The sequence below is a fragment of the Cucurbita pepo genome, chromosome 6 (assembly GCF_057944985.1).
Source record: "Cucurbita pepo subsp. pepo isolate OVF chromosome 6, ASM5794498v1, whole genome shotgun sequence".
Classification (NCBI taxonomy): Eukaryota; Viridiplantae; Streptophyta; class Magnoliopsida; order Cucurbitales; family Cucurbitaceae; genus Cucurbita; species Cucurbita pepo.
This window is the reverse complement of record NC_141803.1, coordinates 13,621,678-13,635,758: the sequence shown is the minus strand read 5'-3', so window position 1 is coordinate 13,635,758 and position 14,081 is coordinate 13,621,678. Positions and strand designations below refer to the sequence as shown.

At 35.0% G+C, this 14,081-nt stretch overlaps 1 protein-coding gene across 1 annotated transcript; it reads right to left on the bottom strand.

Annotated features, from left to right (window-relative positions):
* Positions 1–2,474: 2,474 nt before the first annotated feature.
* Positions 2,475–9,055, bottom strand: LOC111778093 (cellulose synthase A catalytic subunit 2 [UDP-forming]). The gene is made up of 14 exons (XM_023657738.2): positions 8,424–9,055; positions 7,736–7,931; positions 7,435–7,658; positions 7,256–7,355; positions 6,916–7,093; positions 5,917–6,183; positions 5,482–5,827; positions 5,218–5,355; positions 4,995–5,120; positions 4,700–4,912; positions 4,346–4,613; positions 4,068–4,264; positions 3,632–3,982; positions 2,475–3,540 (listed from the first exon to the last, which is right to left on the bottom strand). The coding sequence occupies exons 1-14, from the start codon at positions 8,502–8,504 to the stop codon at positions 2,959–2,961; spliced, it is 3,267 nt and encodes a 1,088-aa protein (XP_023513506.1). The 5' UTR covers positions 8,505–9,055; the 3' UTR covers positions 2,475–2,958.
* Positions 9,056–14,081: the final 5,026 nt, after the last annotated feature.

Below are 14,081 nucleotides of genomic sequence, written 5' to 3'. Positions count from 1 at the left end.
AGAAATTTATTACTTAGAATCGAGGCGAGAAATTACTCTTCTCTTATTTTTCTGACCTTTTGTTTTTGTTCTTTGAAAAGAAATTGTATGCTTAGAATCGATGCGAGGAAATGATTTTCTTCTCTTAATTTTCTGATATTTTGTTTTTGTTCTCTGAAAAAAAAAACAATTGTATGCTTAGAATCGATGCGAGGAAATGATTTTCTTCTCTTAATTTTCTTATATTTTGTTTTTGTTCTCTGAAAAAAAAAAACAATTGTATGGTTAGAATCGACGCGAGAAAATGACTTTCTTCTCTTAATTTTTAAATTTTCTGATTCTTGTTTTCGTAAATTTGTATGGTTTGAATCGATGCGAGAAAATGACTTTCTTCTCTTAATTTTTTAATTTTCTGGTTCTTGTTTTCGTAAATTTGTATGCTTAGAATCGATGCGAGAAAATGACTTTCTTCTCTTAATTTTTTAATTTTCTGGTTCTTGTTTTCGTTCTTTGAGGAAATTTTGAAATATTTACTAATTTTATCACCGAGCCTTCTCGATTTTGTTTAATTTTGTTCGTTGATTCTAATTTTATCATAATTAGATTTTTAGTTACTGAACCTAGATTTAATAAAATTAATAAGTTACTCGAATTCAACTAATATAAATCTTCTTAAAAAATGTTTAATAAATATAACATCATGAAACAAATAAGAAACTCGAATTCAATGAATATAAATGTTCTTTAAAAAAAAGCGAATGCTTAATAAATTTAACATCATGAAACAAATATTAAGTTATTCAAATGGATTAAAGTAACAACAAATATAAACTTCTTTAAAAAATTGCTTAATAAATGTAACATCATGAAACAAATAATAAGTTACTCGAATTAATTAGCAAACCACGAATATAAATTTCTTAAAAAAAATGTTTCATGTTTGTTATTTTGATTTAAAATTTGGGACAATAAGAATAATCAATTTCAAATATTATAGATTTTGGAATTCAAATGTCTAATTCTCATCCAAATCATGATTCCATTCCGAGTAATAGTAAGTAATGTATCATTGAATTGAATATGCAAATTTCTTTCAGAATTGTCACACTTTTTACGTGAAAATGCGAAAAATAAAAAAATTGAAAGGTTTTAAAATCCAATTTGTTTCATATATTTTGTTTTTAAGGTTTTAAAATCCAATTTGTTTTATATATGTTTTTTTAGGTTTTTAATCCAATATTATTTGGACTTAGTTTTGTTTAATTGAAAGTCAATTAAAAGAACGAAGAGTAATTATTGGATTACAAAGTATCTACTGCCTCAAATTCGAATTTGATCGCCTCCATACTTCACAAGCAGCAGCTAGTTCATTTTTACATCCTACAGCTTCGGCAGATCGCTTAGCCCCGTTCATCTTTGGCGCAAAAGCGCTCGATCAGTGAGTTATTATGCACTCTTTCGAGGGTGGTTGCTTCTAGGCAAACCTCCTGGCTATCTCTGCACCCCTACCTCCTTTATCACTCAACTATCATTTAGGGGCCTTAGCTTGTGATCCAGACTGTTTCCCTCTTGACGATGAAACTTATCCCGTCTCACTGGCCGACCTTGATCTCTGTTATTTTGGTAAGATTGGATTCATTAATCTTTTGGAAACTCTAATTAAGATATGATTAATATGCAAACAAGATTCAAATGTTATTGAGGAGAACCTCTTCAACAAAATTTCGTTCGAAGTTTTACGTTCACACTCCATTCACAAGATACGTTAGCTCATGATCGTGCATCCCATGTGTGATGCTATCGTTGGAATGAAGTTCCTCTTCGAATGACTATTGATTTACCAATTTCTTAATTATCCTTGTTTTAAAAGAATTGAAATTTATTGGTGCATCTTTTTTTCTAGTGGCTCAACCATGAACTCCAAAGTTAAACGTATTTTTTTTTTAAACAATTCTATATTGGGTAATCTCAGTTTTCTAAAATGCATGTAAGTGAGGATAAGACATGCTAAAAGAACTCCGGATGGTTTGTGGGGATATTGTGGGGATAGTTTTCACTCTTAAAAACGATAAATGAGAAACGTGACCATGATGCACTCCTGTTGGTCTATGAGGATAGTCTTCACTTTTAGAAGCGAGAAATGAGTAACGTGACCATGACGCACTCCTGTTGGTCTGTGAGGATAGTCTTCACTCTTAGAAGCTAGAAATAAGTAACGTGACCATGACGCACTACTGTTGGTCTGTGAGGATAGCCTTCACTCTTAAAACCGAGAAATGAGTAACATGACCATGACACAGGGAATTGTCAGAGCCCGTGCCAAGGCCATAGTCCACGTGTTTAAATACGTGAGTCGATGTCATTTCTCCAAAGGAATCATCCCGAACTTCCTTCAAATTTCACAGACATACCACCCATAAAAACATGATTTCAAATTCAAATTCAAAGCAAAAACAATCAAAAGAAATGTTCATAGTTCAAACCAACAAGAGAGGTGAAGAAAGGGAAGCAAAGAATCCCTCCATTATTGCATTAACAACAAAACTATAATTATTGTGATTACAACAACAAGGCAGAAAGTGGATATAGTTTAAAATAGAACATGAACCTTAAAATTTACAAACAACAAAGGATACAAACAACAATAATCTTGACAAAACCACCTAAGATGAATCGAACTAACACCCACCACCCTTTTTTTATGTTTGTTTATGTGTTCTTGAATTTCACAAACACAAGGCATAAATTACAGTCCCATGTATAGAAGAAGAAGAAGAAGAAGAAAAGAATGAATGATGCAAAGTCCTCCATATCTACAACCTCTTTCTTTGACTCGTGCTTCATGATCTCGGGCGGAGTATCGTTACCATATCTATTTCATGCATGTTTTCGAGGCTAGCTAGTCGACACATTCAACCGTACGAATTCGTAAACGGACTCCTACCCATAATCCTTCATGTCGTGTGTATTTAAGCAATCTTAGTCACAGTTTAACCCGCAAACTTCCAAGACAATGCCACCCTTGTCGAGGAACGGGTTGATTCGGACCCATAAAAGCGATAGAATCGACGAGAGAAGAATTGACCATACAATGATAATGGTTGGTACCTTGTCTTGCTTCCCCATCAAACCCTTGAGGAATGGATACAGATGGACAATCACCCAGAATGCAAAGAATAGCTTACCGATGAGTGGTCCCCATGAGTCGTAACCGTTGTTGATGGCGTCTGAAATTCCGACGACAACTCCGATGATGTTTATGATCAGTAACGTCAATGGAGGGACTAATAACGACGTCCACTTGAAGAGGTAAAGCTCGGAGAACTCGCCATCGTCTCCTCCTTTCGATGTGACCGTGAAATTTGTGTTGACACCAGCCAAAACCTTTAGCAGACCCTGGAAAAGCGCAAAAAGATGGGACGATGCACCACCGATAACCCAGAATTGCTCGTTTCTCCACCAATCGTGGATCCCGACGCCTCCCCACTGCATTTCTAGGATACCGGTTGCTGCTATAGAGATGAAAAGAGCCATGAAGATGATACTGGCATAATTGCTTAGCTGCAATTCAAACAAAAAACATGTCTCACTCAGTTGAACGAACCCGACGAAAGAAAAACCGTACGCATTCAGAAATCGGTATCGTTGTTACCTCCGGGACAATGAACTGCCCTGTAAGCAGGCAGACAGCTGGTAGCGTACAATACGCAATCAGTGGAACCGACGTCAATGGATAAACAACAGAGTTTATGTACGAGAAACGCTCGAGCCACTTCAAACCACATCCATAGCCGTACCATATTGGACAGTGCCTGCTCAACAGAATTTCAACAGACCCGAGAGCCCATCGAAGAACTTGGTGTAGACGATCGGACAAGTTAATAGGAGCCGAACCCTTGAACGCTGGCCTTTTAGGAATGCAGTAAACTGATCTCCATCCATGGCAATGCATCTTAAAACCTGTTAAAATATCCTCTGTAACGGACCCATATATCCACCCGACCTGCAACGATACCGGAAGTTAAAATATTAAAGGCATAATATTAAAAGAATCGACTTTTCGAACTTCGGGAGAGCTTCCTTCATACCTCTTTACCCCACTCGGATTTATCTTCATAACCACAACTGATTACATGGATGGCTTCTTTCAACAACGAAGCAGAAGTCCCTCCTCCGGGCACGCCACCGTCTTCCATAAGTGTCGAAGCAATGAAGGCTGGCGATTGACCGAACTTCTTCTCGAACTTAACTTGGGGCATCAGAGACGATTTCTCATTATCTATTCCTGCATTAAACCACAATGTAGGGAAGTGAGCGAACATCTCACCGTATTACGTTCATTGGTATTTTCGAAACGTGTTCATACCTTCAATTCCTTCCTCGATATTTTCGAGCGCGTGAATCTGTTTCGACGTATCTTTGGTTTTTAACTTCTTTTTATCGCTGGTCTTTGTTTTCGTCTTCGTTCTAGTTCCACAGCAGCAGCAGCACCATTTTGGAAGACAATTGCAAGTCCTTCTTGGTGCTTTCTTCTTAGCAGGGGCATCATACCCATAAAGAGCCTGCCTCCTGAAGACACATCCCGTTCCGACGTAAATCGGTCCTTGAATACCGTCCAATCCTTTCATGTTGATCTGAAATAGTGTTCATAAAGTAAGAGAACTTAGCGTCGGTTTGGTTGTTATGACGACGGATAAACGAATATGGAATGTTTACTTACATCAAAAAACACAACATTGCGATTCGAGTATCGATCGTGCCTATCAATCCCGTCAAATCTTTGTGGAAACTGTACATAGCATATTCTTTTTCCCGAAATCGGGTCCATCATGAAGCACATTGCTTCTCTAAGCGCCTTGCTGTTGTTGATGTAGTGATCACAATCGACGTTCAAAATGTATGGAGCGTTTGAAATGATTGCCGATACACGCACCTTGAAGAATCGAATGGTATGTATTAGTCAATGGTGAACCGAAGTGTGTGTGTATACGAGAGAGATAGAGAGAGCTATATACCAGAGCATTCATGGCACCAGCTTTCTTGTGGTGATCGAATCCCGGCCTCTTCTCACGAGATACATACACTAAACGAGGTAATTCATTTCCCTCCAAATCACGAACCCCGTTTGAACCGAGGAATACCTGCATATGATAATTAAAGAAAAGGCTTACAAAATAATAAACCAAATAACACATAGCGGCCGAGTATGGCCGAGTGCATCAAGAAACATCCTCTCACCTGAATCATTCCAGGATGATCCCTGACGTTGTTCCCGGGCCATGGAGTTCCGTCCTGCATTGTCCACCCGTCTTCAGGAACTTTTTGAGCCATGGCAACGAGCCCATTGATTCGAACTTTGAATTCTTCATAGTCCCTCTGCATAAGGACATATCAACTTTCAGGTACAGAAATTATTTCAACAGAGTAAAAGTTCATCATCCACTCATTCGGACAATCAAAACACGACTTTTACGAAAAGAAAAACAGGTACAGTTTTCAAACCTTCATTGCACGTCGTTCCCGGATGAAGGTTGGATCAACTTTATCTTTCAAATAGTCGACCTTCAGGGCAAAATACCATTCTGGGGCCCGAGGTTCGATATTGAACTTCTTGCAGAAAGGAACCCACTTTCTTGCAAACTCAGAAGTTTCGGAAAGGGCTTCAAAAGTAAGCATGGCAGCACCGTCGTCCGAAACGTAGCATGAAACCTTGTCTACTGGATAATCGACGGCAAGAATAGACAGGACGGTGTTTGCCGTGATGAGAGGAGGCTCCTTCAATGGATCCACAGTACTGACATAAATGTCTATAGAAGCCAACTCAGATGGCTTGCCATCTTTTTCATATCTGAACCAACATATAGCAAAAGAAAACTGAGTACGGGAAAGACGGGAAGGGGAAATCGAGGATAGTGCAGAATGAGACAGAGGTTGTACCTTAACGATAACCGATCAAGGTAAGTTTCTCGGACAATCGGGCACCATTTTGGGAACTGATCCAATATCCATGATGCAGCAAACCATATCTCACAGATAACTGATGTTAACCACAGCCCATATGCCTCGTTGACAGGATGAAGGAGACGATAGTGGAAAAAGAGGCAAAGGATGACAATACGAAGTACGATTATCATTCTGTATGGGTTTATCTTGCTCGAGGAGATCGGCAGTTTTCTGGAAAGCGGTTGCCTCCCTTCATCCATCCTACAAAAAGAAATATTAACAAAAACATAAGCTAAAGAAAATGGCAGTGACTAAACCAAGCTATATCCATGACACTTAGCCATAAGTAGTAACTATAGATCCTAATTCCGAACCTGCGTATTAGCACTTTAGCAACGGCAAAAAATATTTACGTGGTTAAAGAAGATAAGTTAGACTATTCTCCTCATGGAAAACTCAAGCATCTAGTAAATATGTCCACGAGTGTAACAGCCCAAGCTCACCGCTAGCAGATATTGTCCGCTTTGGCCCGTTATGTATCATCGTCAGCCTCACAGTTTTAAGACGCATTTGCTAGGGAGAGGTTTCCACACCCTTATAAGGAATGCTTTGTTCCCCTCTCCAACCGATGTGAGATCTCACAATCCACCCCCCTTGGGGGCCAGCGTCCTCACTGACATATTGCTTGGTGTCTGGCTCTAATACCATTTGTAACAGCTCACGCCCACCGCTAGTAGATATTGTCCGCTTTGGCCCATTATGTATTGCAGTCAGCCTCACAGTTTTAAAACGCGTCTACTAGAGAGAGGCTTCCACACCCTTATAAGGAATGTTTCGTTCTCCTCTCCAACCGATGTGGGATCTCACAACGAGTGGACAATTCCATATAAAAAAAGAGAGAAATCCGAATCATAGATATTAAAATGGAACAAGCGCAAACAACGATGAAAACACACCAGACCTTAAAATATAGAGTATAAAGAAGGGACATACATAGGCAAATCTGTATCATCGAGCTCATCGTCACCTTTTCCACCTCCACCCTCGTGCTTAATTACTTGAAGCCTTTCATTTTGTTTCTTCCGCCATTCCTCCATTCTTTCTTTCCACGCAACCGTTCCATATCCGTACACAGCTAAATCCTTTTTCGGATCCATCGGCCTTGGATTAGCTGCAACATCAACACTTACAACATCAGTCACTACAAAGTAAACATAAACATAACCTACATGAAACATTAATACATGCCGGATGAGGATTCAAAGACTAAAAAAACATTAATTCCTAACAGACTCACAAAAATTCAATATGCACACGAATTCGACGAGCTTACCAGACATGGAATCAGTGAATGGTGCTGGATGGACTTTTTTCCCACGGCTAATAAACGGAGGAATGATTAGAGCATGCTTATCGGAGGAAATTCCAGCATCCTTCAGATCGAATAGCACAAAGCAAATTTAGAGAGACCAAAAATAGTTGATGGTAGAACTGTAAGAAGAAGAGATTCACCTCTTGGCCATAGGTGAGGAGAGGGATATCGGTGGGGACGGACGAGGAGTTGAGGTCGGAAGCCATATTTCCAGAACCATTAGTATGAGAACCACGCCCAACGGCAAGGTGAGGATAGAGCATTGCATCAGATACACTGTTAGGATCCTTGTTTGCAATGTCAAATTCATTCTCAAGATCATCGATATCGTCTTCTTCTTCATCACCTTCAACACGAGGACTACCTGCAATTGAATCAACACATAATTTGTAAGTCAAACAATGAATTATCATCAATTGACTTCAACTTTCATTCATTAACCTTTGAGACGCTTGTATCTGGTTTTGCACTGAGGACAAGCTTGATTGCCCTCTCTTCTTTCATACTCATAGCAAGGTCTACAAACTGGAAAGGCACATTCATTACAGGCAACAAATGGCTCTCCATCTACGGTGATTTCTAGCTCATCTCCACAGATCTGGCAAATTTGCCCACTCAACTCCTTCACAGAAGTCACCTGCAACTCAAAAAACAATTAAAGAGGCTTAGAAAAAGGAACATACTCGTCTGGTTACTCATTCATCCGTTTTCAGAATCAATAAGAGAAAGAAAAAACAAATAACTTCATTAATGGAATGGAATGACTAGCTCTGAAATCTAGAAAGTGGACTGGTAAAAAGAAAAGTAACGCCAAGATCTGGTCTATGAAGCAGGATTTCGCTAGAAACTAAAGACCAAGTAACTAGATGATAAAGGGTAACAGAGAAAAATGTTCATAGCCCACAATCTCCAATTAAAACTTCAAGATCCATATGGGATTGTGAAGAAGATCAGGGGTAGGAAATTGCAAATATGGAGAGAAAAATCAGCTAGCGATCCAGTTTCAAGGTGAAATCATGCAAAAGGAAACCAAATTTGAAGAAATGGGTATGAATCAGAAGCTGGAATTGAGGTAAGAAACAGGATTTCTCAGGAAAATCAAACAAAATCTCATAAGAACATGACTTACTCTTGCAACCTCATCAGCATTGATAAGAACAAACTCATTTCTGTTGTGAGAACCAGCAATGAGTCGACCTTTGGTATCCATTAGAGTGGGAATCAAAAGAAAACAATCAAGAACAAAGAAAAAAACTCAGAATCTAAAAGAAACCAAGCTCAGAAAAACAGCCCTTCAAGCTCTCTCATTACTCAAAATCCCCTTCCTTCCTTCCTTGCTTGCTTGTCTCAAACTCTCACCTTGGTGTAGGTGCCTGATTTTGGTCTCTCAGCCCACTTTCTCAGGCACCCATTTCCATTTCCATCCCAAAAAACAGAACAAAAACTAGACTACACTTCTTCAACGAATAAAAAACAGGTCTATATGAGAAGAAAGAGAGAGACAGAGAGGTGGGTTAAGATATAAAAGAAATCAGGGGAATAAGAAAACTCAATTAAAGAAATATAAGAAACCCCATAAATTAAAGGGAAAAAAAAAAAAAAAAAAGGTAAAGAAATTGTTTATGTGTGTGCAATGAATGATTCTTTTCTTGTGAGACCCAGTTTCGTCCCAGCTGGAGTCTCTGTATTACATGGTGGATTCTCGATCTGCTACCAACACAAATTTTACAGAGAGAAACCCCAGAGAGAGAGAGAGAGAGAGATATTAAAGATTTACAGAGAGAATCTAATTAGGGTTCTTAAAAACACATAAATTCAACGCGTAAATCACAAGAAAAACAAACCCATCAATCAAATTTAACTTCACAACTCTACTAAATCACTGTTGATCTATTCAATAATTAGTAATCAGTAATCCCTTTTCAGGTGGGGCCCAGAATTACCGTCGCCGGAGGAGAAGTAGAGGTGGTGCCGCCGTGGGTTTTGGCTGTGCCGGCGGAAAACAACACGGATTTGAGGTAAAATTATTAGAAAATTAGAGAGAGGGGGAGATGATTGAACACAGAGTAGGGCAAGGGTCACGTGGGGCACGTGCCGCGAGTCTACCGACGGTCCTGCGATATCTCGCGATATTTTGAATCTTACAAACTGGCTGGAATTAATGTAATAGATGGGATGTCCCTACGGCTTTTGCCATTTTCAAGTAAAATTACCGAAATACCCTTCTCTTTTTTATTTTTATATTATTATTTTTTATTTTTTTAATTTTGTTTTGTCGGTCGACACTTTTGTTTTGGTATTGTTTAAAAAATAAATTATATTTGGAAAAAAAAAAAATATATATTTATATTTATATTTGAATAAGATCTTTTTGATTAGCGCATTATTACATAATTAAACATTTTATATTACACAACAGATTTAATTCTTATTTAAACCACTTTTGTAGCTTTTTTTACTATTTTCTCTCTTCATTATTAATTCTTAATATTCTATTAATTTTTGCCATTTAAAATTTTGGGTTGGTCGGGTGAGTGACCCGAGCAATCCGAATACAGTTCACAACCCAGTTAAACCCTCTATTCTCGGGTCGGGGTTGTCATGTTGTTTTAATTTTTTTTTAAATCTATTTATCCACAGTACATGTTACATTAATAGCTAAAACCTCGTGAAACTCCAATATTGTATATTCACACGTCACAATTTATCACTAACATCGATTATAAATGTCAAATATTTTTAATTTTCATAACAAATTGGGTAGCGTTGAGTTGGATTGTAACACTATTTTCGAATTGGCCAGATCAAAAAATATTAACTCGCTAACAGAAAAATTTAACCCAATTTAAACTGAAAAAAAGTGGAGACGAATTTTTGGGCCATTTAGCTTGAGTTTGGTAGTCTGAGTTAGACCGAGTTTTCCAGTCATTTAAGGCTCCCTAATTTTAATTTTAATTTAAAAAAAAAACCCTAAAATAATAGTTTAGAAATTTTGTAAAATAATGAAAAAAAAAAATTAAATGATCTCTAAAAATAGAAAAAGTGGTTTGGAAGCATAGAAAAGGCAATAGTGCGTGCGTGATTGAAAAGTCAGAATTTGTATGTATTTTGATTTTTTTTTTATAAAAATAAAATAAAATAAAAGCTTTATTTATTTATTATTTTACGTACATTACAACATAAAATTCGTAATTTTAGTATTTTTTTTTTTATTGAGCTACCGAAAAATAAAATGTACTTTGTTGGTATAAATAGCTATAGATCGATCCCACCGCTAACTAATATTGTCCGTTTTTGTCCGTTATTAAACCCACCGCTAGCAGATATTATCCATTTTATCCCGTTATCTATCGTAGTCAGTTTTACGGTTTAAAACGCGTCTGTTAGGGAGAGGTTTCCGCACCATTATAAAAAATGTTATAATTATTTTTAAATTGACGTGTTTTGGTTTTATGGTCAATCTTTTACATTAATATTTCGAAAATCGAGCTTTTTTTTGTACCTAAGTCTAGATTTTCATTGAAATTTGAAAAAAAAAATTAGAAATTTGTACTTGCTGGTTAAAATAACGAGGTGATTTATAATTTTTTAAAAAATTAAAATATAAATAAAATGTTTTAATTTTTTTTATTGGGTATTAAAAAAATGTGTATTTGGATAAAAAAAATATATTTCGCATTAAAAAATTATATATACAATTTTTTTTTCATAAATCCCAAAATTTTTAATTGAAAATTTAATTTTTAATTATAAATCCCTAAATTTTTAATTTTATACTAATTAATATATTAAATATTTTTTAAATTAACAAATATATAATATATAAATTAAATTTTGTATCTACTTAATTCGATTTTTATGTCCAATAAAATTGTTGAATAAATAATGATTTATTAAATTAAAAGTTAAAAATTGAGAATTTTATTATACATAAAATAAAAATTTATAATTGAAAATTTATATAATTATTTTAAAATTATTTTCAAAGTCTCAAAATTTAAAATTTTGTTTTTTCAAAATAAATTACAGTAAAATTAACTTGAAATTGAAATTTCGATTGATTAAGGTTTTCGAATAAAATTTGCAACCCAACCCTCTATTTTTTTTAGTTGAGCTGAGTTAAGTTGTCAGTTTATTTTTTTAATTATTTAAAAAATGTATAATTACATTAATAATTAAAAAAATTATAAAACTCAAATATCAAACATTCACATGTCACGATGTATTATTAATCCCGTCATTAAATATTTTTAATTTTTATAATAATTTTAAAAATTAGGTTAAATTGTACCCTATTTTCATATTAGTCGAGTTGATCTGTCCAAAAAAATGTCAACCTGCAATTCAACCCGACCCAAATCGAAACCGAACTCAATTTTTATGATTTGGGTTGAGCGATTTAGATTTGTCGGTTCTCGGATAACCAATAATGTTAGTGGTTGATTTGTTTTGTTGCCCTTCTCTTTTTGTTTATAAGAATAAGACAAATCTTATTTTACTTTTTTTTTTTTTATTTATTTATAATAAATATTGATTAAAGTCACTTTTATTAGACATGGAAATGACTTTCCACAATAATAAACTATAATTAATTATGAGTTACTTTTTAATTAATTATGTATTTTCATTATTAACAATGCAAATTTAATTAAATGTATCTTATAATCATTGATTCAATTAAAAAAAATTAAAATAAAAAACCCCAATATGTAATTGAAATTGATTTAAAAAATAATTATGAAAAATATACTTTTATTATTGGTTTGTTTTTTTATTTTTTATTTTTGTATTATTTGTTGTTTTAATAAATGGGTTTGGTAATATAAAACAACCTAAATGCATTTATGAAATAAATATATTTTATAAATTTAAATATATAAATAAAATATTATTATTATTTAGAAAATAAGAGAGGTTGATAGTACAATATATTTAGGGAAAATATCAAATTTAATATAAATTTTAAAATTAGGACGCGATAGAAATTTATTCGAGATAAAATTGTTTAACGACCCACATGTGAGTATATAACAGCTTAAGTGCATTGCTAATAGATATTGTCTGTTTTTGCTCGTTATGTATCGTCGTCAGCCTCACGGTTTTAAAACGCGTCTGCTAGGAAGAGATTTCCACACATCTATAGGAAATGTTCCGTTCCCCTCTCCAACCAATATGAGATCTGACAGAGCCAGAATAAAGCATATTGAAAGAACTCATGTTAGTTTATAGAGAGAGTTTTCACTCAACCATGTCACGAAAAAATTGCTAGCAGATATTGTCCACTTTCACTCGTTACGTATCGTCGTCAGCCTCACGATTTTTAAATGTGTATGCTACGAAGAGATTTCCACTCATTTATAGGAAATGTTTTGTTCCCCTCTCCAACCAATATGAGATCTCACAGAGCAAGAATAAAGCACACGGAAAGAACTCATGTTAGTTTATAGAGGTAGTTTTCACTCGGCCATGTCACGAAAAAATTGCTAGCAGATATTGTCCACTTTCGCTCGTTACGTATCGTCGTCAACCTCACAGTTTTAAAATGTGTTTGCTAGGAAAAAATTTCCACGCATGTTCCCCTCTCCAACCAATATGAGATCTTACGGAGCGAAAATAAAGCACACTGAAAGAACTCGTGTTAGTTTATAGAGATAGTTTTCACTCGACCATGTCACGAAAAAAACACCAAAGTAATCAGATATCAAATCCTAAACATGGGTCATTACGTTAACTATAGCATTTACAAATGTAGGAGTAATAACTGAAAACTTCAACGAAAAGAAAATGATGTCAACGTCTTATTTACTGAGCTATGTTCAAATTGGTTAGACCATGTCTCCTAAACAATTAAACGAATAAAAATTATACGAAGAAAAATGAACAATTATTTTAAAAAGTATAAGAACCAAAACCGAAGACAAAATGAACAAAATTCAGTGGTAATTGACAGGTAGTTATTTTCTTAAAGTCCGAGGATTAATTCGTACGCTCACATTAAATGTACTAAATAAAATTTAACCTATGGTTATATAATTGAATTGAAGCACATGGGTCATAAAGTAAAAGGAATTTTCTTTATAATTAATCTATGAATTTTACTTTGTTCCTTTGGACTCTTTCCAATAAGGATTTCATATAGTTTAAATGTCACTCTTCATTTAATTTAATTTTAAATATTAGTTAGGTATAGGTTGAATTATTTTAAGCTATAGTAATATTTAAAGAGGCCAAGGTATACCATATACCATATGTTTTTTTTTTTTTTTTTAATTTAATAAATTTACTTCTATTCTTGTATTAAATAAATATAATTTCTTATTTAATTAAAAAAAATTACTCAATAATTTAGATTTTTATTCGAGAAAAGATATTATATGAATATATTTGAAAGTATGAGGACTAAAATTATATTTTAACCGTAAATATATGTGAGATTCTACATCGGTTGGAGAGGAGAATGAAGTATTATTTATAAGGGTGTGAAAACCTCTCCCTAGTAAACGCGTTTTAAAATCTTTGATGGGAAGTCTGAAAGGGAAAGCTCAAAGGGATAATATCGGCTAGCGGTGGGCCAAGGGTGTGGAAACCTCTCTCTAGGACAATATCTGCTAGCGGTGGGGCCAAGGATGTGGAAACCTCTCTTTAAGACAACATATGTTAACAGTGGGTCAAGGGTGTGGAAACCTCTTCCTAGGACAATATCTGCTAACGGTGGGTCAAAGGTGAAAACTTCTTCCTAGGACAATATCTGCTAGCAATGGGCCAAGGGTGTGGAACCTCTCTCTGG

Coding starts and splice junctions, on each gene's coding strand:
- LOC111778093 (XM_023657738.2), bottom strand. CDS start 8,504: ATGGATACCAAAGGTCGACTCATTGCTGGTTCTCACAACAGAAATGAG. Junction 6,184..6,915: donor GATGATACAGATTTGCCTAT/GTATGTCCCTTC, acceptor TTCTTTTTGTAG/GATGGATGAAGGGAGGCAAC. Junction 5,356..5,481: donor GGGAACGACGTGCAATGAAG/GTTTGAAAACTG, acceptor GTCCTTATGCAG/AGGGACTATGAAGAATTCAA.